General features: G+C 54.9%; 4 protein-coding genes and 1 long non-coding RNA gene across 23 annotated transcripts in view; 4 read left to right on the forward strand and 1 right to left on the reverse strand.

Moving 5' to 3' along the window:
• The window catches only part of FAM102A (family with sequence similarity 102 member A), a 37,600-nt gene extending 25,510 nt beyond the window's left edge, over positions 1-12,090 (forward strand). For both annotated transcript variants that reach the window (XM_042052186.1, XM_042052187.1), the window contains 7 exons: positions 190-236; positions 2,729-2,883; positions 4,004-4,108; positions 4,356-4,545; positions 4,725-4,846; positions 5,937-6,006; positions 6,892-12,090. In XM_042052186.1, the coding sequence (XP_041908120.1) occupies positions 190-236; positions 2,729-2,883; positions 4,004-4,108; positions 4,356-4,545; positions 4,725-4,846; positions 5,937-6,006; positions 6,892-6,937 (735 nt within the window). In that variant the 3' untranslated portion in view covers positions 6,938-12,090. The remainder of the gene's footprint in view (positions 1-189; positions 237-2,728; positions 2,884-4,003; positions 4,109-4,355; positions 4,546-4,724; positions 4,847-5,936; positions 6,007-6,891) is intronic.
• LOC121676123 lies at positions 12,020-13,094 on the reverse strand. Its single transcript, XR_006020369.1, has 2 exons — positions 12,657-13,094; positions 12,020-12,309 (listed from the first exon to the last, which is right to left on the reverse strand). It is a non-coding gene; the product is annotated as an uncharacterized LOC121676123 (long non-coding RNA).
• A 285-nt stretch (positions 13,095-13,379) lies between these two features.
• On the forward strand, positions 13,380-16,302 carry DPM2 (dolichyl-phosphate mannosyltransferase subunit 2, regulatory). Its single transcript, XM_042052127.1, has 4 exons — positions 13,380-13,476; positions 13,872-13,961; positions 15,051-15,153; positions 15,448-16,302. The coding sequence occupies exons 1-4, from the start codon at positions 13,474-13,476 to the stop codon at positions 15,504-15,506; spliced, it is 255 nt and encodes an 84-aa protein (XP_041908061.1). The 5' UTR covers positions 13,380-13,473; the 3' UTR covers positions 15,507-16,302.
• Positions 16,201-20,109, forward strand: ST6GALNAC4 (ST6 N-acetylgalactosaminide alpha-2,6-sialyltransferase 4). 5 transcript variants are annotated; one of them, XM_042052108.1, is made up of 7 exons: positions 16,201-16,288; positions 17,886-17,961; positions 18,278-18,448; positions 18,602-19,014; positions 19,134-19,241; positions 19,324-19,501; positions 19,588-20,109. In XM_042052108.1, exons 2-7 carry the CDS (start codon positions 17,950-17,952, stop codon positions 19,813-19,815), a joined length of 1,110 nt encoding a protein of 369 aa, XP_041908042.1. In that variant the 5' UTR covers positions 16,201-16,288; positions 17,886-17,949; the 3' UTR covers positions 19,816-20,109. The 5 variants fall into 5 exon arrangements, with proteins under 5 accessions (XP_041908042.1, XP_041908041.1, XP_041908040.1 ...); XM_042052107.1 differs by lacking the exon at positions 16,201-16,288 and adding an exon at positions 16,398-17,112; XM_042052106.1 differs by lacking the exon at positions 16,201-16,288 and adding an exon at positions 17,122-17,601.
• Positions 20,110-20,777: 668 nt separating this feature from the next.
• On the forward strand, positions 20,778-24,895 carry ST6GALNAC6 (ST6 N-acetylgalactosaminide alpha-2,6-sialyltransferase 6). 14 transcript variants are annotated; one of them, XM_042052118.1, is made up of 7 exons: positions 20,778-21,012; positions 21,439-21,553; positions 22,378-22,442; positions 22,577-22,756; positions 22,904-23,301; positions 23,492-23,599; positions 23,678-24,895. In XM_042052118.1, the coding sequence occupies exons 3-7, from the start codon at positions 22,428-22,430 to the stop codon at positions 23,865-23,867; spliced, it is 891 nt and encodes a 296-aa protein (XP_041908052.1). In that variant the 5' UTR covers positions 20,778-21,012; positions 21,439-21,553; positions 22,378-22,427; the 3' UTR covers positions 23,868-24,895. The 14 variants fall into 14 exon arrangements, with proteins under 14 accessions (XP_041908052.1, XP_041908059.1, XP_041908051.1 ...); XM_042052117.1 differs by having other exon boundaries at positions 20,959-21,036; XM_042052115.1 differs by having other exon boundaries at positions 20,983-21,054.
• The last annotated feature ends 1,781 nt before the right edge of the window (positions 24,896-26,676 follow it).

Here is a 26,676-nt window from a genome sequence, read left to right on the forward strand (position 1 = left end):
CTTGGAGTTACTGATGCTAAGGATTTGGGACAGGGAGGAAAATACTTTGTGAAGTCCCTGAAATTGATTTGCTTGGGAAAGGAGCTAGATCTTGCTGATGTTTACACCTAGCCCTTGACTTCCTGGCTGTTGTGAAGTGAGGAGCTCAGTGCAGCATGGCTAATGATGTGCCTTGTGTCCCCTCTCTAGGTCACGATCGGAATGTCCCTGCTCTCTGGGGACCCCTGCTTCAAAACGTGAGTTCCTGGGTGTACCCCATTCTGGGCAGACACTAAAATTGATGAAGAGAGGGGAAAAGATGCCCTTGATATTAGGAAGTACAGTAAAACTGGTTGAATCAGCCAGAAAAGTATAGCCAGCCTGTGCTGTTAATTGGTTTTGTTCTCTGCTCTGGCTTTCCCAGCTTGATTATTGCTGTGCACACTATTTTCCCTGCTGGTGCAACTTAGGTTTTGGAAACCAGTAGATTTTGATTACGAACTTCATGTTTTGCCTGAAGGATAGAATTTCTCATGGCTCTGGGGTTGGTTTCACTGACCTCCAAGAGGAGAAAGGTCAATAAAGAAAACAGTCTTGGAAGTGGACATGCTTCAGTACATATTATGGGGGATAAAGGTCTCAGATTGAAACAGCAACAAAAATACTTGGAGGCTGAATCACTTTAATTTTTTTTTTTCTACAGGGCTCACAACTTATATTAATTAGCAGAGAAATTGCAGTAATGTGGGGGTTTTTTAATGCATAATGATAGGAAAGCATAAGTACAGTTAGGCTGTGGAGCAGTTTTGCTGCTTAAAGAATTGTTGGTGAATCAACTAAGAAATATCCTGGCCACATCTTCCCTCACACTACAGTGCAGTATCACAATCCCAGCCCTGCTGTGGTGTGCTGGAAGGTGTGTGACTACACAGCAGGGCTGCCACGCACCCAAAGGAATATTTCATGTTGCCTCCCAACAGTATGAGAGAAAAAAGCTTTACCTTGAGGCCAACTCTTGTAGCAGTTGTATTCTGGGCTAAAAGGTGTGAGCTAGCTTGAAGTGTGTAAGTTAGCTCAAGTTCTTGTTAAAAATGCTGCATACTTTTTGGTAGGTTTGTTTTGTGAGTGGTTTTTCATAGTGCTGCAGCATTTTCTGATATTTTTAAACCCAAAATCAGTGTCATCTGATTCTGAAGAATTTCTGCTTCAGAAGGAAGTGTAATAAAGAAGTTTTTAATATCTTAAACTATAACTTTATAGCAGTAACAGATGTTTTAAATCTAGGGTACTAGGATGTCTGGTAATAATGTCTGACAAAATACCTGTTGCTCCTTTGCAATGGAAGCAAGTCCCACTGTTAGAATGCCTGAAAATTACACAGAATAGGATATAAATATCCATTTAATGTAAGTAGATTCAGTCTGAAGGTCAAACCTCCTAATTTTCTTAAAGGATTTTTGCAGTCATTCCCACTTTTCTCTTTTATGTTGATGATGTGCAAATATCTAAAAATAGAAGCTTTGCATGTGGAATAGTCCTTGATCAGTAGAGCTTCTGGTAAATGACACTCATTAGAGGGGTAGGCAGGAATTAAACTGTGCTGGGAAATCACTTCCAAGCACTGATTTTCTGCAGCAGTCCATGAACCTTCTCCTGCTGGGGTTGTTGGAAGGGGCAGAGCAGCTGAGCTGACAGACCAAGGGGCTGCTCCCACAGCTGCTGCAGGAACAGTTTGCTTGCTTAAGGTTGTAAAAGCCTTAAAAACCTGTGAAGCAAAGTCCCCAAAGCACCTGGGTGCATGCAAATCACTGATAACGTGAGTAGGGAGTGTTTTTTCCTGGTGAAGGCATGCTGTGAGTTTCCTGGAAGCTTTATAGCCATTCGGCTGCCCACAATAAATATTCTCTCTCCCAAAATACTGCAACCTCTCATGTAACATCTTCCCTCAGAGCTCTGCATGAGACAAATAAAAGTTTTTATTTCTCACTCCTCACTTAAAAACCGTCATACAATCCATTAGTTCCAGTTCAGACTTCAGGTTACAGGGAGGTTTGGGCTCCAACAGGAATATTCACTTTGCCACGCTGCACATGCTGTGGCTTCCACCCAAAAGCACTTCTGGAGGAAGGGAGGGGGGCTCCAGGCACTCACAGCTCTGCCCTGCAGTCAGCATTTACAAAGCGATGTTGCGAGCTTGCAGAAAACCAGAAAAATAATTATGACACTGGAAAAACACTTCCATTTCACTAGAAAGGAGTTTAATAGTCAGTTAAAAAAGGGAAAGGTTATTTAACTGTTGTAAAAGTGCAATCGGGGGACAGGGTTGCTGGGATAAAAGGTTTCATTTTGGCCAAAGAGGTGTAACAGAAAGGAAGCTGGAATTGAGAGTGGGACAACAGCAAACTGGTTCCTGTTTGTGAAGCCAGCTGGCCAGTGGACACATGTTGGCGGGGAAGGGGCAGCTCTGGATGGTGTCCTGGAGGACAGTGCAAGTTCTGAGCCTGTTGCCCTGTATAAATGAATTAATGGTTCCTTTTTGCCTTAATTTACCTCAAAAATATGATTTTTCTTGTAATGCAGTCCAAGGTAGGGAAGATACCAGTCTTGGATGTAGGAAAACAAAACCTAACATCCCATTTGAGCTGCTGTTTAGAGCTGCCAGCTTCCCCTTGCTGAGAAAGGTGGGGTAGGCAGAACGATGCCTGCTGCCTGCCTGGCAGTCTGTAACCTCCTTCCCTTCTGATGACAGGCCTCCTTCCACCGCCAAATCCATCACCATCCCGGGGCAGGACTCTACCCTGCAGCTGACCTGCAAGGGCGAGGGAACCACCAGCAGCAGCAGCAGTTCCTCCACAATTGGCTCCCTGCGCCAGACCAAGCCAAGAACTGCCATTCTCAGCTCAGGTCTGAATGCCTACCCTGGAGCCGTGCAATGCATGGCTGTGCCTGGACACTCCTTTGTTTTTCCCAGCAGTTGCAAGCACAGAAACTCTTTAATTTTTCATGTGTTCCCGCACCCATCCTCAACCCCATTGCTCATTAAGAATATTGAGAATAACAAAGCCATCTAAGTGTAACTGAGGAAAGTAGAATATTTGCTACATGCATATTTCTGTTAGTGGAGATAAAGCAATTTGTTCTTTTTGCTGGGGATTTGATAATTCATGCACTGCACTCATCCCTGCTTGCCACTGTGTTCAGTGACACCATTGTTCTGCGCTCAGCCATTCTGTTGCTTAGACTTACCTTCTAGAAAAGTTCCTCTGAAGGTTTTAGAGGTTGGTTTAAGGTCTAGTGGCCTTGTTCCAGCTGCTGATACAGTTCTTTGGCTTCTGTATGAGCCTGTTTTCAAGGGCACTGCATTTTCACATCAGTTTTTTTCCTTCCTAACACATTCCAAATGTGCAGGCAGATACACTCCACCAAAATAGCACTTGAGTCTCATCACTTCAGTGACAGAGCACAGGGTGCAAGTGGTGTTCTTAAAAAGCTGGCTAATGTGTTACATTTGTGCACTCCCAGATAAGCTTCCTGCAAGAGAGACAAGCAGGGCTAGCAAAGGAGCAGAGGTTATGAAGTGTCTGGACCAAATTCAGAGATTATTTAAATGGTACAGGCTCTCTCACAAGTAATAGAAAGGGATAGGTAGTAACAGAAGCATCCAGAGGTTGTAATACTTCACTGCCAGTGGCCATCTGATGCTTTCTTGGTCTTAGCTTGATGCTTGTAACCGTGGATAGTTTTACACACTACTTGTCCTTCTAGATGCTACAAGCCTGAGAGATGTTTGTAAATTCATCTGCTGGATAGAAATAGTGATAAACTTGATAGAGAAGCTCACGGTGGTCTTCCCTACTCCCTGGGTGTTTGTAAGCCCTGTGCTGGCCTGTACAGCAGGGCTCGGCCATCAGACTTGCCCTTTCCTTGATCTGTCATCCCAAGATCAGCCTCCACTCCCAGCTGATCAGTGCACCATGCGCTGGCTTGGTTATGGTGTAAGCAGTGTCCTCTTGTTCCTTGGCAGGTGTCCCAGAAGAGCCGGATCAGAACCTGTCCAGCCCAGAGGAAGTTTTCCACTCAGGGCACTCGCGGAACTCGAGCTACGCCAGCCAGCAGTCCAAGATCTCTGGTAACCATTGATCCACACAGCTCTGCCAGCACTGGTCACATCCCTTTTCTCTCCTGCAATGAGCTCCTGTGAGAGTGATTTGCAGCCATCTCTCTCACCCTGCTCTGTAATACCAGCCTCCTGTTCAGTCTCTGCAGATGAGCTCATAGATGTCTAAACCTCTGTGTGCAGGAGCAGAAATGCTGCTGTGAAGCTGTTCTGCCAGGAAGGGGAGCAGATGTGGTTTGTAATCCCTCTGTGTTGGCAGGTTACAGCACGGAGCACTCCCGCTCCTCCAGCATGTCTGACCTGACCCACCGCCGGAACACGTCCACCAGCAGCAGCGCGTCCGGGGGGCTCAGCATGACCGTGGAATGTCCTGAGGGGGAGCGGGACCACAAACTGGAGAAGCCACCTCGCCCTCCCAGACCACCCCTGCTGCTGGACAGACCCTCCCGGTGAGTAATTGTGGAGCAAAGACCTTTCTCTGGGAAGGAGAGACAGAGCCTGCTCCTTTGTCTTCTGGCAGCAGTGGATCAGATTGTAGCCACTGAGGAGGAGACTGTGGCCAAGAGAAGCAGGACGGTGTATAGAAGTCTGTGTCTTGAAAGGCTGAGTAAGTTTTTCCTCCCACCAGGAGGAAAAAGGATTCAATGGAGAGTCACCCAACCCGAGTGGATGACACCAGGATCGACGCTGATGATATAGTGGAGAAGATAATGCAGAGTCAGGACTTCACAGATGTCAGCAATACTGAAGGTGAGAGGAGAAGTCTCAGAGGGGATGTCTGGGCTGTTCCTTTCGCAAGGCTGCCAAGCGTTTACAGTCAGATCTGATTTGCCATGGGCTCCCTTCTCCTTTTGAGAGCTATTTGCTTTCAGTGCTTGCTGGATGTTTCTGTGGTAGATAAACCACGTGGGTTTGAGAGCTGCACATGCATTTACACATAGCACTTGCTGCTGTTCCACTCATGACAGCAGAGATTGAATAGTAGCTCAAATGAGCAGGGAGAGAGAGGAAAAATACTGATTCTCAGTGCAGTGGAAATGAGTTACATCAGCTGTCTGCACTGCTCTAGTGGCCCTCGTCCTGGGTCAGTATTTATCAAAAGAGGAGAGCACAGCTGGAGGGGGAACAGCACATCTCTACAGAAACATGGGTTACCACGTGCTGGTGATCAGGTCTGTCGGAGTGCTTAAGAAAGGGTTTTGTCCATTGCAGTCACAGCATCTGTTAGGAGAAAACTAACAATATAACTGCATTTGTTTTCACTTTCGTTTTCCAGTTTAGCATAGAAATCAATCTTTGACTTTATCTGAGATTTTCTGTTAAATTTTAAACTTGAACCTAGCTTGTTATCTGTGCTTTGTTAATTTACCATTAATCACCTTGTTGCACACGGTAGCACTCTTATCATATGAGGATTTACACCTCACTTAGCATGGGTTAAAACTAGACTGAATGCAGCTGCCTCTCACCAGCAGAACAGGCTGAGTTTCTCCTCTAGTGACTCTACAAAAGCAGTGTGAGGCCCCACATCTCATCAGTTCAGATGTGTACAAGCTGACCGAGAACTTGTATCAATGGAATTGCCTTTAAAAAGGCAGCTGGAGGAATAACACTGAATTAATACCTCTACCTTTATTCTTCCAAGGCTTCATGTTGGCGAGGCTCCCTTTTGGAGCAAGGAGATGAGTTCCCAGGGGCTCGATGACGGTGGGAACACCACCAGAAAGTGTGGACGTGCTGAGACACAGTTGTTCCATGCTGATTGTGTGTCTGGGAGGGGAGTTCCTGGCAGCCTCGGTAGTTCTGGATTGTGATGTCTGTGTTCCTTTTCTATCTGCAGACAGTAACCTGAGGTTGTTTGTGAGCAGAGATGGAACAACTACGCTGAGTGGTATTCAGCTGGGAAACAGGTAGGTTGCCCAAAAGGTTGGCAGACAGAGGGGCTCCAGAGAGATTAGTGAGCTTTGTACCTAGGAAACTTCCACTTTTTGCTACAGGAGAGATTTCTAAACATCATGTGCTGCATGGTAGCTTTAATCCCACATTAATAGCCCTGGGATCCCTTTGGTGGCAGGCTGTAGTTGCACTAGAGTATGAATGCAGTTCTCAGCAGGAGCTCAGAGGGATAATGGGATCCTGGTTGTTAGACCCAGGAACAGAAGTGAGTGAAAGGACAAAATGGTAGAGGTTGGTTCCCGTTTCCTCCTGAAGGGGGGAGCTTTGCCTTCTGCTGGCCTGCAGCAAAACTGTGGCAGAGTGGGATTTATTGTCTCTTTTCCCTGCCTCTTATTGTCCCTTCTCTCTGCTTCTTCCATAATCATCCAGGGCTTGTTCTCTCGTGAAAGCCTTCTGGAGCAATAAAACTTGCCACTGTAGCTCTTAGTACAGCTCCTGGCCAATTGCATTTGAGGCGTTATTGCACCTCCTCAGTTGAATTAAAACCAGCAATAATGGTAATGCAAAGATGTATCAAGTTAGTAACAAAACTGGGAGCATAGTAAAGCCAGGCACACTGGCTCTTTTTTCTGGATAGGATACTCCCCCTTTGCTGTGTCCTTTAGATGGGTTCGTGTGTCACACCCAGCTCTCTCCAGTGCTGTATTGCTGACTTGCCAAGTCCCTGTCCCCTCAGTGTTCCAGGGACTGACTTCCCACAAGGCTGACTGGTTACTGGCAGTGGTTTGTGTGAGCTTAGAAGATGATGTTTGAGAGTGGAGAGCTCTGAATCAGGACTTAGTTGCTCAAAATGATTGGAAAATAACCTGCCCTCTTCATCTCCCCCTTTGCCTCCCCAGGGTCTCATCTGGAGTTTACGAGCCAGTGGTGATTGAAACCCACTAAATGTGAAGAACAGGGTAGAGCTGCTGGACACAGGCCCCCTACCCAGTCCGCTGCCACATGGATGCCAACCTTTACCTCTCTTCATGCAGCATTCCAGAAGGGATTTCTCCATGCCCCTCTCCATATGTTTGCACTGCAGAACCACTCCAAGACCACTCCAGAAACATGCACTTTCCCTGCATTGGCATTGTCCTTCTCTGCTTGCTGGTCCTTCCAGTGCCTACCTTCCCCCTGTTCCTGCTCTGTCTGTGGGGCTTATCTTTGGGCTAGTCCCAGAGGATGTTGCTCATGTGCATCCCTCATTCCACCCATTCATTTGCAGCAGGGGACTTCTCAGCTTCTGTCTCCCCAGAACATTGGGTTATACCACTGTGAACTCTTCAGACCACTGGGGGTAGGGGAAACCATTCTAACCAAACCCAGAGCTGCTTGCTGGGGACACAGTGACATGGCCACTTGCAGGATGCTTTATTCCATTGACTGCAAGGGAACATCACCTTCCAAGGCAATGGTTTTACTGAACAAGGTATACTGTGGGGTACACTTCGCCTTCCTATCCTCACATCCCCAAACAACATCTTCTCATAGGAAATACTTCCCAAAAGTGCATTTCAGAAAACTACTGCAATCTAGCTGGGAGTTGGTGAACGGTTAAATGCGAGTGCTCGTCACACCACTGACTGCAGCAGCCCTTCCACTGCTGGGCATGGAAGGGGGTGTTCATCAACTAGCATTAAAGGGAGCACTTTAGAGGTTACAGATTTTACCTGGAGGAGGATTCTACTCACTATTCCAGGAGTATGATCTGTGTTTGCTGGACTGATTCATCAGATAGTCCTGTTGGAGCTTGGAATACAAAGCCTCTTTTCTTTTTTTTTTTTTTTTTTTTTTTCTTGTTTCATTGGCTCAGGAAGGGAACTGCCCTTCTCAGACTGTGAAAAGAATCTCATCTGACAGCCCTTCCCTGGGCCAGAGCTGGATGCAGTTGACTGCAGTGGTCTCTCTGTTGTGGTGGTGATGTTGATTGCCTCTCTTGGCCTGGGCCAGTAAGGGATTTGGTGTTGCTTGGCATTTCTTGCCATGTCAGCAGACATCTGTGCCTGAGCTGGTTCCTTCTAGGGCTGGGGAGAAGCTACTGTCTCTACCTTCAAGGGTAGAATGGGTGTTTGCTGCTGCATTAGCCACAGCAGCTGTTCTGACTTGCTCTGTGGTGAGTGAACTCTTCTGACAAGGCTTCAAACTGTTCTTTGGTTGATCTTTCAATTGCTCTTCTTTGGGTTTGGTTTCTGCAGTTGTTTGACACTTTTCCTTGCAGTGTGTGGCAGAGATGTCAATCCCTTTCAGCTCCCACTTGGAGATTCTCCTGGCAGCCGAACTGCCAGTGAGGATCTGGGCAGCCCCTGGCTGTAGGCCACTAGCAGGCTGTGCTTGCAGCCCTCCCTGTACAGAGCCCATCAGCTGATAAGCTATTTCTGCCCATTCCTCTTTTGCCAGTGGTAGCACTCAGCAGCCGTGCCCTCAGAGCAATTCCACACTCCAGCACCTGGCTGTGAATCTGCTCCCTCTGACACCTGTGTGTGTGCACAGGCACACACACATTCTGTTCAGCAAGGAAAGATTTGTAACTGATCACGTTGCTCAAATTCTTAGTTATTGTAAAGCCTCTTTTCAAAGAAGGAAAAAAAGGGGGATTAACTGTGGTCTCTTTGGCCAGAATGCGTGCAGATGAGCTATTGGAAAAGGGAATCTGGCAGAATGAGAAACAAGGAATGAAAAGGTCTTGATTTAGTGGGTTTTTTACCCTTCTAGCTAAGGATGCTGCATGAGGAGGGTGCTCAGCAGTGGATCCGATTGTAGCCACTGAGGAGGAGACTGTGGCTCAGCAGTGTGGCAGAACTATACACTTGCTTACTCTGTTTTGATGGTTTCTCTCTGAGTCAAGAGGTTTCTTTCTGTGTTTGGACAGACCACTATAGGATATGCATCTTTTCCACCCTTTCCCTTCAAAGGGAATCTAAATTTGCATTAGGGTAAAAAGGGGATACAGACAACACCTTGGTTTGGTTTCATGTAGGGAAAAAGTGTTGGATCTTTTGAGACTGTCTAGAGCAAAAGCTCTTTCACACTTGCTAGGTTTTCTTAATGGCGATCTCTTCTTCATTCAGCCTGGGTAGGTTTGGCACTCACTTGCAGGCTGCTGAGCATCCTGTCCTATTCCTGGGGTGCCCGTGTCTGCAGGAAGGAGAGAACTGCTTGTCTTTCTCCCTCTCTGGAGCACTGCCAGAAAGCCAGGCCTGGCCTGACCATCTGCTCAGGTCAGGGTGAGGGCAGAAGGAGGCTCGGACAGCAGTGGCTGTTCCTGCCCTGTCTGTGGATGGTTGTGCAGAGCTGAGGGTCTGGCTGCACCCCAGGGGCCAACAAAGCCCCTCAGGAAATCAGATCCAACCATGACTTGAAAGGAGCAAACATAAGCCAGGAAAGAGGCCAAAACCCAGCTCACTTCTGCTGCTTTGCTTCTGTTCCCATGAAAAACAATGGCAGTCACTGTCAGAGCAGTTGGGATCCCAGGGCATTCTTTTGGCCTCCATTGGCAAGAGTCAGCTGCTCCGAGGCACTGGCAGCTTGGCCTGTCACAAAATCCCCAGGGGGACAGAGGGAGGAATATCTTCCCAGCAAAGCAAGAGGAGAAGCAGTTGAGCTTTTGAGAGCACTGGTCTCTTTTTCCCAGGCTGGCAGAGGCATAACCTGCTCCATCACATTGCTGTGGCCAACCTGGGCATGTCTTGGGCTTCTCTTCCAGTGGCTTGGCACATCACTGCTTGCACTTTTGATAACTGTGTCTCATAGGGTATTTCTTCCTTGTGTCCACGTTAATGACTCCACAGATCCTGGTCTTTGTGTGGCTTTTTAGCTCTCCTGTCCCTGATTTTGAGTGAGTAAGTAGTCCTGGTCATCCAGCCTTGTGCAGCACAGCTGGGGCTGGGGCACCCGGAGCAGACCCAGAGGGAGGAAGGAGCAGTCTGCTCCTGTTTGTAGATCCCATGCAGAGCTCCTGCTGCACATCCAGCACAAGCAATGCCCAGCAGTCCTGAGGCAGCCGTGGACACCCGAGGCGGTGGCTGTGGGGTCACTTGTCCCACACACTTGCTGCTGCCTCAGGAAGCTGCGTCTCACAAGCACTTTTTTCCTTGTGGCATTGCTGCTGCCTGTTCCTCGTTGGACTTTGAACATTTAAGAAGTGAATCAGTTTCCAGACCCAAACCGCTGGCTAGTTTCCTTTGGGTTTTTCTTTTTTGTTGTGAAGTTTATGGAATTTTTTTTTTTATACAAACCCAGCAGGCTGGTGTTTTTTGACTGCATTATTGTTTCATTGCTATTTTATTTCAGGGGAGCTGAGGGGGGGATGCTCTTCCCCACATTGTTCCCCTTCTCAGGGGATTCAGAGGTGGCTTAAACAAGTAAAAGGACCTTATTGGCAAGACTCTGCATCCCCTGGGTCTCTGATGCTGACGAGTAGGGCTGCTCATGCCTGGCTGGCCCTGGAGAGCAGAGCTGGCTCTCTGCTTCAGTCTCAGGATCAGGCAAAATGTGTGGACTCTGCTCTCCCAGTTTCTAGATGTTTAGTTGGTGGAAGCACATTGCAAAGTGTTAGGAAATTCAGTGTAACTTTTCTACTAACTTCTTCTTTTTTTAAAACCAATATAAAACTGAGTGTCCAAAAGAATAGGCTTAGTTGTTAGTTGGTGAAGGAGATGGGTTTCAGCTGGAAATTGTGATGGGAAAAGCGGGAGAAGGATGTTGCTCCCTCATCATCATCTTTTGTATGGTCAGCACTTTAAATGGGGGCCTCGTGCTGTCCTGACCTTCAGAGTGATGGGCAGCAGGCGTGTGATTTCTCCCCCCCTCATTGCCACATCACTTTGCCCCCTACAGAAAGTTAACAAGCCCTTTTAAACGTTTGCTTCAGTTTTTAGAGGGTTCCGAACCAGGCGGAGGCCTGAAGAAAAATGTATTTCATTCTTATCCGAATAGGAGGGGTTGACTTTTTATTTATTTTGTCGTTGCTGTTTCTTTTTAAGTGGGTGGCAGTGCAGCTGGTCTCTGTACTGCTGCTGGGAACCTCTGGGAAAACCTCACTCCAGGTACGCTAGAGCACCTCGGTTAAACCCCTCCTGGCGAGGGGCTCCCCCTCCCCTCCTCGCTGCCTTACCTGGGGGCTGCAGACCCCCTCCTCCACCCCTCCTGCCCCGTTTCTGCTGCCCCATCTGGTCTCTAGCTGAGTTCTTGCTCTGGTGACTGAGCCCTTTGGACAAAGCCAGTCCCCAGGGACAAGTTCCTACAAACTCTGCCTGGTCGCAGGTGTTTGTCCTTGAAAAGCCACTTCCTCGCTGCGGGGGGGGGATTGATGAATGCAAAATTCCCCCCACTTCCCTCCTGAGAGCTGTGTCCGTCAGCCCCCTCCTTGCGCCATCCGATCCCGCTGCCTCCACAGCACCTCTGCCCCGCCGGGAGGCAGCGGGCGTGGAAACCTGGGAAATGAAAAGGAATTTGGATGAAGCTCTGAGCGAGGGATGCGGCTGAGCCTGGTAACTTGCCTCAAACACATGGAATAACGGTAGAGCCCATATTTTTGTGGGGGGAGGGAAGGGAAGGGGAGATCATGTTTTATTTTCTTGAATGTGACTTGAGCTTGGTGACCTTCGGCTGAGGCGTACTCGATTTGTATCAGATTCTATAGAGAGATGGCTGATATTTTTGGAAAGGGAATGGGTCTATGCAAACTTCCAAAATTGTTTGAAAGATAGTTTAACTTTTTTTTACTTTGAAAAATCTAAATATAAATCTAACTTTTGTCTTAAAGCAGAAGTGCGTTTAGAAAGAGAAGCTACTTCCTCTGCTCTATTTTGATGATGATTCTTGGAGAGTTTGGGCTGGAGGGAATGACTATTTTTCACCATTTCTATCTTGCTCCTCTAGTTTTTTTGGTTCTTTTTCTAACGGAATGCTGTGCCGTCTTTGATTCAACAGATTGTGTTTGTATTTTCTGTATCTGGTTCCTAACGTAGAGAAATAACAAATACATGAGGAAATCAATATAATGTCAAATGTTGTTATGGTTTGGGGGAAAAAAATAAAGGTTTTTTGGTACTTCACACTGATTCTTCTTGCTCTGTTTCTTGTTTTAAATATCTGCTGAGGAAGCAGGAGGGTGAGATGGGCATGCTCGGGCCTGGACTAGAGTTTGGATTTACCTCCTAGGATTGCTTTTATGGCTGAGAGCGGAGATTCACTGGAGATGGAGAAGGGGTGGAGAGGGCAGCTGGCAGCACAGCACCAGTCCCGGGGCAGCAGCAATCCCAGAGAAAGGTGACCTGTGTGAGGCACCAGCACTGTCCCATGTACTGTCCCATCTGTCCCAGTGTAGGCCTAACCTGCCTCTCCTGCTGGGGCTACCTCACCAGGCTCCCCTGGGGGACTGGGGCCACAGCCCAGCAGGGCTCCAGGGAATGAGTATCTTTGGATCCTCAGGGCTCGTGCCTGAGCAGCCCCTTGGCCACCACAGGCTCACCCTCCTGTTAACAGAGGGTGAGCCCAGTTCAGTGCCCAGATCTTCATTGCTGATGCCTGACAGGGCTGGACGGGAACAGGAGCCATGGGAGGAAGCAGCTTTTGCCTTTTCCACCTTCCCAAAGCCTCGGCCACACAAAGGTCAGTGCACCTTTGAGTCTCAAGCATGGTCTTCCCCTTTCCCTTGTTTCAGCAAGGGGAGGCAGCCGATTCTGTCTCTGGTGTCTGTTCCTTGGCCGTTCGGTCTCGCTTTTCCCTTTCTTCCCGCTGGCCCCTGGGTGTGTTTGGAGGAACGGCTGAGGCGTGGGATGTCCGTGTCCCGGGGGATGGAATTGGTGTCAGGATACGTCACCGCCATAGTTCCCGGGCACAGGTGGTAGATGCAACCAGAGTACCCCGTTCACGAAGGTAACGGCACTGGAGCAGCAGGAGCCTCCGAGCTGTAAAAAGGATCCCAGGCCTGCGGCTGAGACAAGGAAGGCGCAGGAGCGCTGCCGGCGCCGACCCCGTTCTCACGGGTTGCCGGGCCGCGCTCCCGCCCCGCTCCCGCCCCGTGCCCGGCCCCGCTCCCGACCCCTCTCCCGCCCGCTCTCTGCTCCCCTCCCGGCCCCGCTCCCAGCCCGTGCCCGGCCCCTCTCCCGCCCGCTCTCTGCTCCCCTCCCGGCTCCCCTCCCGCCCCGCTCCGCTCCCGGCTCCCCTCCCGACCTCTCTCCCGCCCCGCTCTCTGCTCCCCTCCCGGCCCCGCTCCCGGCCCGTGCCCGGCCCCTCTCCCGCCCGCTCCCGCCCCCGCTCCCGGCTCCCCTCCCGGCCGTTTCGCGGCTCCAGGCGGTGACGTTGCTCGGGGCGGGGCCTCCCGCGCGCCCCGCCCCCTCGCCGATTGGCCGCTGCGGGGGCGGCGCCGGCGGAGCGCTCGCTAATTGGCGGCCGCGCCGGAAGGGCGGGGCCGGCGGGGAGGAGGCCGGGGCGCCATGGTGAGTGCGGGCCCAGCCCGGGCCGGGGCGCCGTGGCGGGGGGAGGAAGGGTTCCTGTTCGGCCCGGTAGCACGGGGGGCTTGGGCTGAATCGCGGCCCGGAACCCGGGCGAGGCTCCCTGGCTGCCGCCCCTGCGGAGAGACCGGGCCCGGTGCTTGGAATGTGGTGTGTGAACTGGCTCAGGGAGCTTCCTGCGGAAGGGCCCGGCAGCCCACGCTGGATTATCCCGCCGCAGTTGTCTTATCCACGCGGTGCTCCTGCCCCGGGTTTTCCCGGCCCCACCGGTGTCCCGGCCCCGCAGCAGCGCGGCCGTGTAACCCAGAGCAGGTGCCTTGAGCCGCTCCTGCGCAGGCACGGCCGTGGGGATCCTGCTCTGACTGTCTCTCCCTTCGCAGGCCACAGCGACGGACCAGCTGGTTGGGTTTGGCTTGGTCGCCTTCAGCCTCGTCCTCTTTGTTTACTATACGCTCTGGATCATCGTACTGGTACGGGTTTCCTCTGGCCAGTATAATCCCAGTCATTCCTTACTCAGGTGTTTCCCTGGCCTTTGTTCAGGTGATCTTGTGCCTGTGTGCCCGAAGGACTCTTGCCTGCTGCGTTAAAAATTTCAGGGCAGATCTTCCTCTGTGCGCTGGCCCAGTCCTTGTCCCATCTGGGTGTTCCTGGCCTTGCCTGGGCAAGACCAAACATTGATCGTGGTGCCCCCCTGCTGTTCCAACACGTGCTGACCCAACTAGGGCTGGATGAGCTATTGGGAAGAGCTGAAGCCTGGCCCCGATGGAGGTGTAGTCATCAATGCCCACAGTTACATCCGCCAGATTCCTGGTTCTGGTGGGAGATGACAGAGGGAAACATAGCAAGAGACAAATCTTAACAAACCTGGAGCCTGGTAGGAAGGACAAGAGTTTAGGGAATGCAGAGCTCTGGAAAAGTGATTGTGAGGCTGCCCATTTCTGGGGGCACATCAACTGGGGTCGTTAGTGATTTTCTCCCTGGAAAGAAACTTCTCCCCACAAGCTTTCCAGGTGTGAGAGGCCAGGTTCAGCCTTGGGCTAATGTCTGAACTCCGGCCAGTTTCCCCTCTAATTTCAAGGATTTTGAATTCCCCTCTTGCGTCTGCTCCCTCTGCTGCCTGATCCATGTCTGTGCTCCTGGCATTCCCAGAGCTGTAGGAGTATTTGCTGCTGTGTGGGAATTCTCACACCGCTCCCTAGTATCCAGAGCCTTCCACTGGCCTCCACATGGTTATCCTGGTGGGATAACCATGGAACAGAGCTGGTGTCAGCTGCTCCCTTTTGCAGGGCAGAGAGACAGGGATCTGCTGTGTTCTGCACCAGCAGCTCCTCCCATCCCGAGCCCCCGGGGTTGTGGGACCCTGTGCCATCCCCAGTAGCCACCCCTCGTTGTCCAGTGAACCTCAGCCTTCACTGGTTTCTGCGGCTGAGCCACGTGCAGGTCTGGGCACCCTTTTTTTAGCCATCTCACACCAGATATTTCCATCCTTCTCCCAAAACCTCGAGGCTGCACCTCGAGGTGTTGTGTCCACCTGCCAACACCTCTCTCTGTCCCTGCAGCCCTTCATCGACAGTGACCATGGGATCCACCAGTATTTCCTGCCTCGGGAATATGCAGTTATCATCCCTGTGGTGGCTGGGCTGCTGCTGCTGCTATTTATAGGTGAGAGTTACTTCTGTTGTTCTAATTAGAAACTTCTAAATTAGGGAGAGAGAAGAGGGTTGCTAGGAGTTTAGCTAATGTGTGACACCTGTGACACTCTCTGTGGTTACTGCTGCAGCTTAGCCTGGCACAGGACTTGGGGCTGTGTTTGTGTGTGACTTTGGCTGTTTGAGCCTCTGGGCAGCAGAATTTTCTTGCTCTCTCTGCTGACATTCTTTTCCTCATTACCAGGTGTTTAAGGAGTGCCTGGAATTAAAAGTTTCCTAGCTGAACCTGTTCTCTCTCTCATGGCAGGTGTTTTTATAATTTTCATCATGTGGAAGAGCAGGAAACCTGCCAAGAAATCAGACTGAAGGCCCAGCTGAGGAGATGAGGAGGTGCCCACGCTGCGGCATTGTAGCCAGGAAAAGACTTTTCCTGCAGCTCCAGGCAGACATCTCCTCCAAGGTGCCCAGCACTGAGTTGCTCCACGTTCCCTCCTGCAGAGACTAAATGTAGTTTACAAGTCACTGACCAAAGAGAAGCAGGATTCATCCAAGGCTCATCAAGTGAGGGACCAGAGCCCCTGCTGAGGGACCTGCTCCCCAGCTGCGGCTCCCCAGCTGCGGCTGCCCAGCCCACTCTCTGGGCACTCCTTCCCCTCAGCTCTGGCTCTGCTCAGTAGTTTGTTCCATCTGGGAATTTTTAAAAAAGTTTACATACAGTTTGTGGGGGTTTTTGATTCAAGTCTGAGAGGAAAGAAATAAGACTTTGGGCTTGGAAAGGACAGGTTTGCCTTCTCCATTTGCTTCTGGAAGGGCTAATCACAGTGCTGGGGGCTCTTGCCTTTCTGAAGAGGGACTCCCACGAGGCTGGGTGCGCAGAGGGTGCAGGGACAGTGCTGCCCTCTGCGTCCCACCATGCACTCACCCAGCTGAGAGGGTGGTGAGGAGATATCCTGGATCACAAGGAAGTGTTGGGTGTGGTTCCCATCACAGCTGTCAGTCCTGGCTGGATTCGTGCCCTGGACAAGGCTCCGTGTGCCAGCCAGGCTGGGGCTGAGCAAGCAGGTGTGGTGCCAGTGTCCTTCCCCCATGAGGTTTCCTCTCCTGGCAGCTCCCCTGGACCACAGCGAGCAGGATCACCCTCAATAAAGGTCTGTAAGGTCTCGCTCCCTGTCTTCTGCCCATGCCAAGGGGTGCCACAGGCCTGCCAGTGTGGGTTCAGCTGCATGGCCCTGGGAGTGCATGGCATCTTGCTGAGAAGGTCCTGCCAGTGAGGTCAGGCAGGAAAGCACCATAGAGAACCTAGCCCAACTTTGTGCTGGCTCTGCCGTGCTTAAGGCTGCTGTACCCTGCCTGTGGAGGGCAGATTTGGGGCACTCTGACCTTTCTTGCATGTACTGTGAACTTCCTGCCAGCTAGCATGTCCCACGATCTCCCATCCTGCCTGGGGGTGATCCTGGTGGCTGGGGGCACACCAACAGCCACAGGTGTTGCGCTGAACCTGGCTGCAGGAGCCAGTGGAGGGTCCAGAGATGAGGCTCTGGCTGTAGGTTTGTTTCCAGCTCTTGCAGAGGCTGCCAGGCCATGCTGAGCTGTTGAACCCCTTGCTGCCCTTCCCTGCCCCTCACCTTCTGGCCAGGGCTCAGCCCACCCCACAAGGGTGGTTTTGGGCTGGGGCAGAAGGAGGTGAAGGGGGGATGAATTCAGTGGTGACTGAGCAGCTCCAGATGTGACTTCCCCCTCTGGCCTTGTTTCCTGTGCGGGAGCCCAGTGGAATCCCTGTCACTTCTCCCTCTGGTTCCAGGCCTGTTCAGGGCAATTTCTGGGACTGGTTTCAAGGTTGCATCTCGTGTTTCCTTGTCACCAAGGGGAGAAATTAAAGTCCAGTGCCCCTGTCCTGGGCCAGCAGGCAGCTCCCTCTGGGGACGCTTCTCATGGGTGCCCTGTGACTTGACCCTGGCAGGAGCAGCTGCAGGTGACGGGGCCGTTGGATGGGGTCTGGGGTACCGAGGGTCTCACCTGCCCCGGTCCCACTCCTGAGCCACTCCGGATCCTTGTGGTGTCCCTGGGCTCATCGGGAGCTGGTGGTGCACGGGGGTGAGAGAGCACCGGGAACAGGAAGGCTGCTGGAACCCCCGGGCGGGAGGGGAGCCTGAGAGAGCAGAGCAAGAGTGGGGGAAGAGTCATGGGGTCGCTACCGACGCACGCGGTAGGGAGCGAGGCGGGGATCGGTATCGGGACACACGAGGGGTGTGCCGGGGTCGGTCCCGGTACGCCGGGAATGAGCCCACGGGCACGGACGGGCGCGTCCCCGGAGGAGCCGGATCGCGGGGCGGGGTAGCCGGAGGCGATCGCGGTGCCGGTCCCGGCAGTGCCTGCTCGGCTCCGCCCTTCCGCGCCCCGCCAGCCCCACTCCGGGCGGGGAGCAGGACCTGCCGGCGGCGGCCCTGGGGGTTCCGGCTCGGTGAGTGGGGCCGGCACCGGGAACCGCGGACTCTGCGCCGGGGGGCATCCCGGCCCCGACCGCTGCCGGGCGGGGCGGCACCCGCGGAGCCACGGGGGGCACTGGACACATGGGGGGACCCCGGGGAGTCGTGGGAATGAGGATGCGTGGGGGGATCCCGGTAATGGCCTCGGGGAGGTCCCGGCACGAGGCGTGGGGGGAATCCCGGGTGTTGGGGGATAGGGGGGGATCCCGCTGGGCGAGCTCACCCCGGGGTGCCGCTGCTGAGCCCGCTCCGCTTGCAGGGTGCGAGCCTCCACCCTGCCGGTGACCCCCGGATCCCCCCGGTGACTCGCCAGCCCTCCGAGGATGAAGACGCTGGTGAGTACCCGGCGGGGCAGGGGGCGAGGGCCGGTGGGACCCCGCCACCATAGGGGGGCTTCTCGCCCCAAAAGCGGTGCTGGAGGGGGCTGAGCCCGGCTGCTGCCGGTGCCCGGGGGCGGTACGGAGTCCGTAGGGCGTGCGGGCATCGCCGCTGGCGGAAGCGAGCCGGGGCCAGCACCTCGCACCATTCCTCCCAACACACCCCAACACCCTCCGAGGGGCAGTTCCCTCATGGCCACGGGAGCCACCGGCCTCTGGCGCGGGGCCGGTGCACGTGGACAGGCCCGGAGAACTTCCCCTCCTCTGCTTCTAGGTCCAGCTCTTCCTAACGCTGGTGTGCGCAGTGGTGGTGGCGGTGCTGTACATCCTGCTGAGCTCCAAAGCCCGCGTGCAGCCTTGCTGCCCGGGCCTGGGGCTGCGGGACAGCCCCACTACATCCAGCATCCGCAGCTTCCAGGGGTACAGCCGCGTTCCCGACGGGAAGGTGCGTGGGGGTGGGGCTGCACTGGGGCTGGTGGGGCAGCTCAGCCCACCTGCGCCTCAGTTTTCCTGTCCTTTGGGAAGGGCAGGCAGGAGCTGTGGTGTATCCAGCTGCTGCGGGAGGGAAGGAGGAGCTGATGGTGCCATCTCCCTACAGCCGCTGGAGCGAGTGCTGTGCCGCCACTGTGCCATTGTCTCCAGCTCGGGGCAGATGCTGGGCTCGCAGCTAGGAGAGGCCATCGACCGGCAGGAGTGTGTTGTGCGCATGAACCATGCCCCCACCGCCGGCTACGAGCGGGACGTGGGGACACGCAGCACTATCCGAGTGGTCTCACACACCAGCGTTCCGCTGCTGCTGAGGAACCAGCCCTACTTCTTCCAACAGTCCCAGGAGACCCTCTACTTCATCTGGGGGCCAGCAAAGAAGTTGAACAGGGAGAAGGTGGGCCCAACCTACCAGGCACTGCTCAAGGTGATGGAAAAGTACCCCCAGCTGCAGATCTACACCCTGACTGAGGAGAAGATGACATACTGTGATGACGTCTTCCAGAATGAGACAGGGAAGAACAGGTACTGCTGGCTCCTGAGGAGCCCTGTCAGGTCCCCCTGACATACCACCTGTCCCCTCTGTAGTGTGGCCAGGCCAGCAGCAGTGCCACCCACTCCTGTGTGACCAAGATGCTTTGCAGGATGAAATCCGGCTCCTTCCTGAGCACAGGCTGGTTCACCATGATCCTGGCCATGGAGCTGTGCGAGCAAATCCATGTGTTCGGCATGGTCAGTGAGAGCTACTGCAGGTGTGTGGAAGGTGGCAGGGGCAGGCGTGGGGTGGTCTGGTGTCCCCCCAAGTCCCACACTCACCCTCTCCCCTCCTGCCAGGGAGAAGAACCACTCCAGTGTGCCGTACCACTACTTTGAGAAGGGTAAGCTGGACGAGTGCAAGATGTACCTGATGCACGAGCTTGCTCACCATGCAGGGCACCGCTTCATCACTGAGAAAGCCATCTTCTCTCGCTGGGCCAAGAGGAAGAACATTGTCTTCAACCACTCATCCTGGGTAGGCGAGTAGGGCGCCAGCTGTGGGGTGGGGCAGCCGGAACCTCGGCAGCAGGGCAGCTCTCATCCTGCAGCAACACGTCTCAGCTCTGCCAGTGCCACGTTGGACACCTTTTGCTAAGCCCTGGAGCGGGGAGTCTCCATCTCTGCAGCAGCAGTGCCTGTTTCCCCAGCTGGTGGATGGGCTGGGAACCCTCGTGTTGGTACATGGGGCGCATGAGCTGGACCCACGGAGCCCCATCAGCTCCGAACACCTGCTTGGATGGACCCAGGGAGACCCAGTTTTCCACCCACTCTACTAGGAGGAGTATTTAATGCAGGATTAGACATGCTGCTGGACTCCAGCAGGGCATGGGCCACAAGCTGGTGCCTCTCACAAGGACAAAGCTCTACTGTGGTCCTTGCTCCACTTGTGCCCTCTGGACAGTGCTGGGTGTGGGGTGCAGGCAGCTGGATCCAGGCTCTGCCTTCTGCTACTTGGTGCCTGCATCCCCTCAGCTGGGAAGCCCTGAAGCCACACGGGCCCTAGGGGCTCCGAGTTGCCTTGTCACAAGTGTCCTTGGATTCAGACCAAAGTAAACGTGCCTATTAAAATTGATTTTAACTCAATAGTGCCCCTTGCTGTGCCCCTTGTGGCTGTAGGACAGGACAGGGAATGAGGGAGGAGGGGATACTCAGCAGCTTGTCACAGGCTGCCAGGCTATAAATAAGAGGGGGAGGTGACAATGGGGTAGAGCTGAGCCTAAACATGGAAGAGGGTGCTGAAAGCAGTTGAGGTTATTTAGGAACCAGCAGCTGCATCTGTGCAGGATGGGTGCTGGGTCTGGGGTGATCCTCAGTCCCACAGGGCGCAGTGCTGCTGGGCTGTCACAGGACACTGGCAGCTCCCATGTTCCTGGAGAGATGGGACATGCCATGGGCACGTGTGGCCCTGAGCCCACAGCAGCTCTTTGAACCTGTAAACAGATGCCACATGTTTGGATGGGTCCGGTGGTATCTGGGGCCGGGGGTGAGAGGATGGGCAGGCATCCTGGGGTGCAGTGAGGAGCGAGTGGTCCAGGAACTGTGGGAGCTGCCACAGCCCTACACAGGGCAAGGCATCACCGGCACAGCGGAGCCAGAATCCCTGTGGACAGGCGTCACGGATGTAGGTCCCTGCCAGCGGTGGAGCCCCCTCCCTGCGCCACGAAGCCCCCCAGCGCGGGGCCCTGAGCTCCCGGCCCCCGCGGGGGAGACCGGCATCCCAGCGATGCGCTGCGCCCGGCAGCGGCTCAGGCACGGCGTGCTGCTCCTGGCACAGCCGGGCAGCGCTGTCCGCACCGGTGCCCTCGGGGACCGGGGGATTAGTCCCGGCCTTTCCCGGCGGCCGTCCCGGCGGCACTAGGACCGGCGGCCCTCCCGATCCCTGGAGGGCGGCAGTAGGACCCGGCGGTGCTCCGCATCCCGTGAGGGCGGCACTAGGACCCGGCCTGGGCGGCGGCAGCGGCACGATCTGTGTCGGCAGCGATATCGGTAGCGGTAGCGGCAGCGGTATCGGTAGCGGCAGCGGCAGCGGTATCGGTAGCGGCAGCGGTATCGGTATCGGGGCGCACTGCGGGGCGGAAGGGTCGGTGGAGTTCGCGCGGCCAGGCCGGGCCCGTTCGGCCGGTGCAGGGGCGGAACGCGCCGTGGCCGGGCGGGGGAGCGGCCCCGGGGCCGGTGCACGGGGGATAGAGGGGTAGGAAGGGTCCGGCTCCCTCCCGTGTCCCTGCGGCCGCTGCCGGGGGTGGGGGGGATGTTCCCGGGGGCGAGGGAGGACTCGCACGTAGGAGTGGCGGGAGGTTCGCACCCGGGGCCGGGTGGGTTTTTCCTTCCCGGGGGGCGGAAGGGCTCGCATCCGCGGCTGGGGGACCCCCGGCGGAGGAAGGGGGCCGGGTCTGAAGCAGCATTTTCCCGTAGAGCGGCAGCGTGAGTCCCGGTGCCGGCCATGGCCGAGCCCGCCGCAGGGGCCGGGCAGCACCCGCCGCCCGCGGGGCGCAGGAGGTGACGGTCTCCCCATGAGAGCCCCCGCCAGGTAAGGCCGCGGGGTCCCGCCCTCGGGGCCCCTCCGTGGGGTCCCACATGGCCCGAGAGTTATGGAGGGAGCGAAGTGGGGTCCGGGAGTGGGGGGTCCCACAGCGTCCCCAGCCCTTGCGCGACGAAGCCCCCCCAGCAGCACCACGTCCGGCCATGGCCTGGGCTCCCCGGGCAGGCTGGTACCTTCTGGCACCACCTCTAGTCCTGAGAGCGTTTCGAGGTGTCAGCTCCCCCCAGGGGTTGATCTCAGGCTGTTGCATAATTTTCCTTGTGACAATTAGTAAAGAAGCTTCAGTGGTTTTAAATTTCCACTTGCTTGGAGAGCTGCAGGAATGGCTGGGGCTCACTAACCAGGGCTCCCAAAACTAAACTGGGTCAACCCGCTTTGAGTGGAGGTTAGAGTGGGTCCCGGGGCTGGAGAGGTCCCTGCAGGTCTTCTGGATGCAAGCCCATGCATGCACTGACTGGGGCAGGCCTCACTTCCTTGCATTCCCTCTTGTTCCAAGACTGCTCTGGTGGTGGTTTTAATGGAATTTTACGGCACAAGCAGCAGGTTGACCCCCCCTAACCCTGCGGTTTGAGTGGTTTCATCCCCACGAGGGGAGGATAATCCTCCCTGGAGACCAGCTTAATGTGGGGATCCTGGAGTCTGCCCAGCCTCTGCCCACAGCATTTCTTTTCCCCTCATTGATTCCGGGGGATTGTTCTCCTCTTCAGAGGGGGACCTGGAGATTTATCCCGTGTACACCTGATCCTGTACCCCCACCAGCCTGGCAGCCTGGGGATGATGGGCCAGGCTGGGGATGACCGTGTGCCTTGCAGGTGCTCGCAGGACGCCGGCAATCACTGTGTGCTGAGGCCGGCACAGAGACATGAGTGGCAGCACGGTGAGTGCCAAGAGAATCACCCCGGGGACCTCCCTGGGGACAGCAGGCATCCTGCTGGAGATGCCGTGGGAGTGGGGTGGATGCCAACACCCGTGAGGTGGGGGCAGCGGCTGACGCTCTCCCCCCGCCCGCAGAGCCAGCGTGCCGCCGCCCTGGGGGTCCTCTTTGCCCTGATCATGTTGCTGATCATCTACAGCTCTGGCAACGGGAACGAGGTCTTCCCCTACAGCCGCCTGCGGGGCAGAGCCCGCCGGCCCCCCGACCTCAAGAAATGGGGCGTGAAAAGCGGGTACCTGCCAGTCTGTGGGAACAAGGTACGAGCTGGGCAGCAGGGCCCGGCCTCGGCGGTGACACAGGGTCTGTCTCTCTGCTGGCAGAGGACAGTGGCTCTGCAGGGGACAGTAATACCCTGTCCACGGTGACACCAAAAGTCACCTGCCCACGGCACTTGTCATCACCAGACCCTGACTGCCCGCTGCCACCAATGCGTCATTGTCACCAGCTCCAGCCACCTCCTGGGCACCCACCTGGGCACGGTCATCGACGGGGCTGAGTGCACCATCCGCATGAACGACGCTCCCACCACAGGCTACAATGCTGATGTGGGCAACAAGACCAGCTTCCGTGTGGTGGCTCATTCTAGCCTCTACCGTGTCCTCAAGCGGCCCCAGGAGTTTGTCAATAAGACCCCAGAGACCATCTTCATCTTCTGGGGGCCGCCCACCAAGATGCAGAAGAGTCTCCTGAAGATCATCCAGCGCGTCTGCACCTCCTTCCCCAACATGACAGCCTACGTTGTCTCCCCCAGCCGCATGAAGCAGTTTGATGACCTGTTTCGGGGTGAGACAGGGAAGGACAGGTACCTCAAAGCCACCTCCTGTGTTGTGTCCCCCTTTCTCCAGGTTCCCAAGACAGAGCTGACTCTTGGAGCTGCTTCATGGGCTGCAGCATTGAGCTGGGGGTCCCTGAGGCAGGCTGGGGACACTGACAGGGTCCATTATCCACATCACCTCGCCCCTGTCATCCTTCCTGCTGTCTTTCCTCCCCAGGGAGAAGTCTCGCTCATGGCTCAGCACCGGCTGGTTCACCATGGTGATCGCGGTGGAGCTGTGTGACGCTGTCCACGTCTATGGCATGGTGCCACCCAGCTACTGCGGGTAAGGAGACCCCCAAGCCCCCACCCCAGCACATGACCCCACCATGGGGCTCACCCAATGTTTCTTTCCCCACTGCAGCCGCCATCCCCCACCTCGCCGCCTGCCCTACCACTACTACGAGCCGAAGGGCCCCGATGAGTGCACGACCTACATCCACAACGAGCGGAGCCGCAGGGGCAATCACCACCGCTTTATCACTGAGAAGAGGGTCTTTGCCAGCTGGGCCAACCTCTACAACATCACCTTCTCCCACCCCACCTGGACCTAGGGGCTGCCTCATGCCTGCTGGGCAGACCCCTGGATCTGGGATGGATGAGGGTTCCCCTGCATCCTCCTGGGAGCAGTGGGAGCCAGGCATCAGGGTGCCACCACCTGCCTCCCACAGGACCACTGCTGTTGTGCATGGTGGCTCCTTGCACCTGGGATGTGTTGGGTTTTGAGCTGGTTTTTGGGGGCCAGGTAGTGAATGTAAAGATTGGGGTGTCCCCCGCTCCATGTGCAGGGTACTGGGGCATCACGATATCCTGCCCCATCCTAGTCCATGCAGATTGCAGCCCCTGGGAGCCTACAAGGGGGTTCCAGGTCCCCTCGGCTCAGTTTTGGGTTGCATCACTTCTGGGGTCACCACAGAGACTGTTTGCCCCAACCTTCTGGGTTGGGAAACCCCCTCTTGGAGTTCAGCCCCCCTCTGCCATCCCCAGCCCCCTCATCCCAGTCCTCAGTCATCCTTCTCTCAGCAGAACCCCACAGTTTTTTGTGGGGCCCTGTGGGGGTGACATTGCCACCCTCCCTGCCCCAGCAGCCCAAAAACACTAGCCTCTCCCAGCACTGCTGCTCCCCACACTGCCAAAACCTTTTCTAACTGAAAGATGGAATTTTTGGGAGCTTTTTGGGGGTTTTGGCTTTTTTTCTCCCCACTTCTAACCCTGGGGTTTGTACTTGGGTTTCCTGGACAAAGGAACAAGCAGGAACTGCTCTTTAGTGGTAACGAAGGGCCAGCAGCTGCTTATAAACAGTTAAAAACTGGTCAGGTAATGGGGGGTAGTGATGCCTCTTGGCACCCTGTGGCTGGGACAGGACTTTGTTATTAATTTCTCAGCAGCAGAGACGTTAATTTGGGAAAAACAACTAAATATGGCATGTTTGGGTCCTGAGCCTTGGCAGGAATCCATTTCTCCGTTTCCCTCTGGCTGTGGCTGGGGTTTTGGGGGGCTCGGTGCTGGGGGAAGCAGTGGGGTGCCCATGTTTTGTAATGGTTTGTACAGGAATAAATATTGCTGCAGTCTGTTGCCTTGAGCCCTGGCTCTGGATGGGTTTTTGGGGATGCTGGCAGTGATCCCCAGCCCACAGCAGTGCTGTCCCTGGGTCTGGCAGGGTGACCAGCATGTATGTCCAGTCCCTGGCTGACTCCAGCTCTGAGCCACCTCCACAGTGCAGGTGGCAGCTGAGACCTCCCAGCCAGTGGCTGCTTGTGTCACTCCCAGCCAGGTGCCCTGCGGTCACAGGGTCTTGGGACAGGGTCTCTGCAGCCACAGAGGAGGAGGGAAGGGCAGGTAAGTACAAGGACTTGGAGATCACAGTTGCCTGTCTCAAAGTCTGTTACCACAGAACTTTGCTGTGAGATGGGCACAGAAGGGAGCAGGATGATGACACTGGCTCTAGGCCTGGTCTGGCACATCCTGGTAACACATCCAGACAAGGGTTCCCACGGTGGCAAGCTGTGGAGGGGCAACTGCTCATACACACATCACTGGTCACCCCAAGTTATGGGATAGACAGCATCTGCAGCCACCGAAGGCCCTCTTCCCCCTGCCTAAAATGCCTGAGACTTCTATGTAAGTTAAGGCATCGTAAAAGGAATTTGAGATAAGATAAAGGTGGTACTATTTTCCAAGCATTATCTCAGATTAGGGGATGGTAAACAAAACTGGGCGAGAAGAATGTGTCACTGATAATGAGGAAAAGCCAACCCAGTAACTGGTGGAATCAGCTCCAGCTGGGTGAAAGGTAATTCTGGCAGGAGGGGGATCACAATCTACTCGAAGACAAAGACTGAACATGGGATTAATTAGCATTAGAAGAGAGGGAATAATTTAACCAATGGAATAAGGGAATTACGTAGCCAATGAGCATTAATGCCTTCATTTGCAAAAAGGTAGAGATAGTGAAAAGTTTTCAACAACTTCGGGATCCTCACTACCCTGAAGACCAGGGTGAAGGACTAAAAGGATGCTGAGCGATCCACGGGTGGTGACAATCTTCTGCTTGACCGATGTCTCTCTCTCCCCCACCCCTTTTCTACTTCTTTCTCTACCTCATTTTATTGTTAAATAAAATCTGTACTATTGGCTTTGGCATACGGCATCTCTCACTAATCAAATCTTAACAAGGATACAACGCCCCGGGGTTTTACACCCCTGGAGCTGGGGGGGAGGGATGTGCAAGCTGGGGGTGGGGGCATAGGGACATGGGGATGGGATGGGGACATAAGGACATTCGGGACAAGGATGGTGACAGTAGGGATGGGATGGGACCGGAATGGGGACATTAGGGACAGGGATGAGAATTAGGGATAGGGATGGCGACATGAGAACGGAATGGGGGCAGAAAAGGGGAGGCGACATGCGGACAGTGATGAGAAGAGCATTCTCCTCCGAGGAGCTGGGGGCGGAGGCGCGGGGAGCCCCGGAGACCCCAGACCCGGCAGGGTGAGGGCTCCCACTGAAGGCGGACCCGCGCCCCCGAGCCGTGCCGGGGTTAACCGCGTCCTCCTCACCCCTGCACGCGCGGGCGGCCGCGGCCCCGCCGTTGTCCGTCCGTTGTCCCCCCGGTAGCCCTCCGTTGTCCGTCCGTTGTCCGTCCGTTGTCCGTCTGTTGTCCGTCCGTTGTCCCCCCTGTTGTCCCTCCGTTCTCCCCCCGTTGTCCCTCCGTTCTCCCCCCGTTCTCCCTCCCGTTGTCCCCCCGTTCTCCCTCCCGTTCTCCCCCCGTTGTTCCCCCCGTTGTTTCCCCCGTTGTCCCCACGTTGTTCCCTCCGTTCTCCCTCCCGTTCTCCCCCCCGTTCTCCCCCCGTTCTCCCT

This window comes from Corvus kubaryi, unplaced genomic scaffold (genome assembly GCF_017639235.1).
Source record: "Corvus kubaryi isolate FWS band 111438036 unplaced genomic scaffold, C.kubaryi_AGA036_p1.0 78, whole genome shotgun sequence".
Classification (NCBI taxonomy): Eukaryota; Metazoa; Chordata; class Aves; order Passeriformes; family Corvidae; genus Corvus; species Corvus kubaryi.

Excerpts from the sequence above, each read along its gene's own strand:
- ST6GALNAC4 (XM_042052108.1), top strand. Across the intron at positions 19,015-19,133 it reads AATGAGACAGGGAAGAACAG|GATGAAATCCGGCTCCTTCC; the intron begins GTACTGCTGGCT and ends GATGCTTTGCAG. Across the intron at positions 19,242-19,323 it reads GTCAGTGAGAGCTACTGCAG|GGAGAAGAACCACTCCAGTG; the intron begins GTGTGTGGAAGG and ends CCCTCCTGCCAG.
- ST6GALNAC6 (XM_042052118.1), top strand. Across the intron at positions 22,757-22,903 it reads TGCCAGTCTGTGGGAACAAG|ACCCTGACTGCCCGCTGCCA; the intron begins GTACGAGCTGGG and ends TGTCATCACCAG. Across the intron at positions 23,302-23,491 it reads GGTGAGACAGGGAAGGACAG|GGAGAAGTCTCGCTCATGGC; the intron begins GTACCTCAAAGC and ends TTTCCTCCCCAG.
- DPM2 (XM_042052127.1), top strand. Across the intron at positions 13,962-15,050 it reads CGCTCTGGATCATCGTACTG|CCCTTCATCGACAGTGACCA; the intron begins GTACGGGTTTCC and ends CTGTCCCTGCAG. Across the intron at positions 15,154-15,447 it reads GCTGCTGCTGCTATTTATAG|GTGTTTTTATAATTTTCATC; the intron begins GTGAGAGTTACT and ends CTCTCATGGCAG.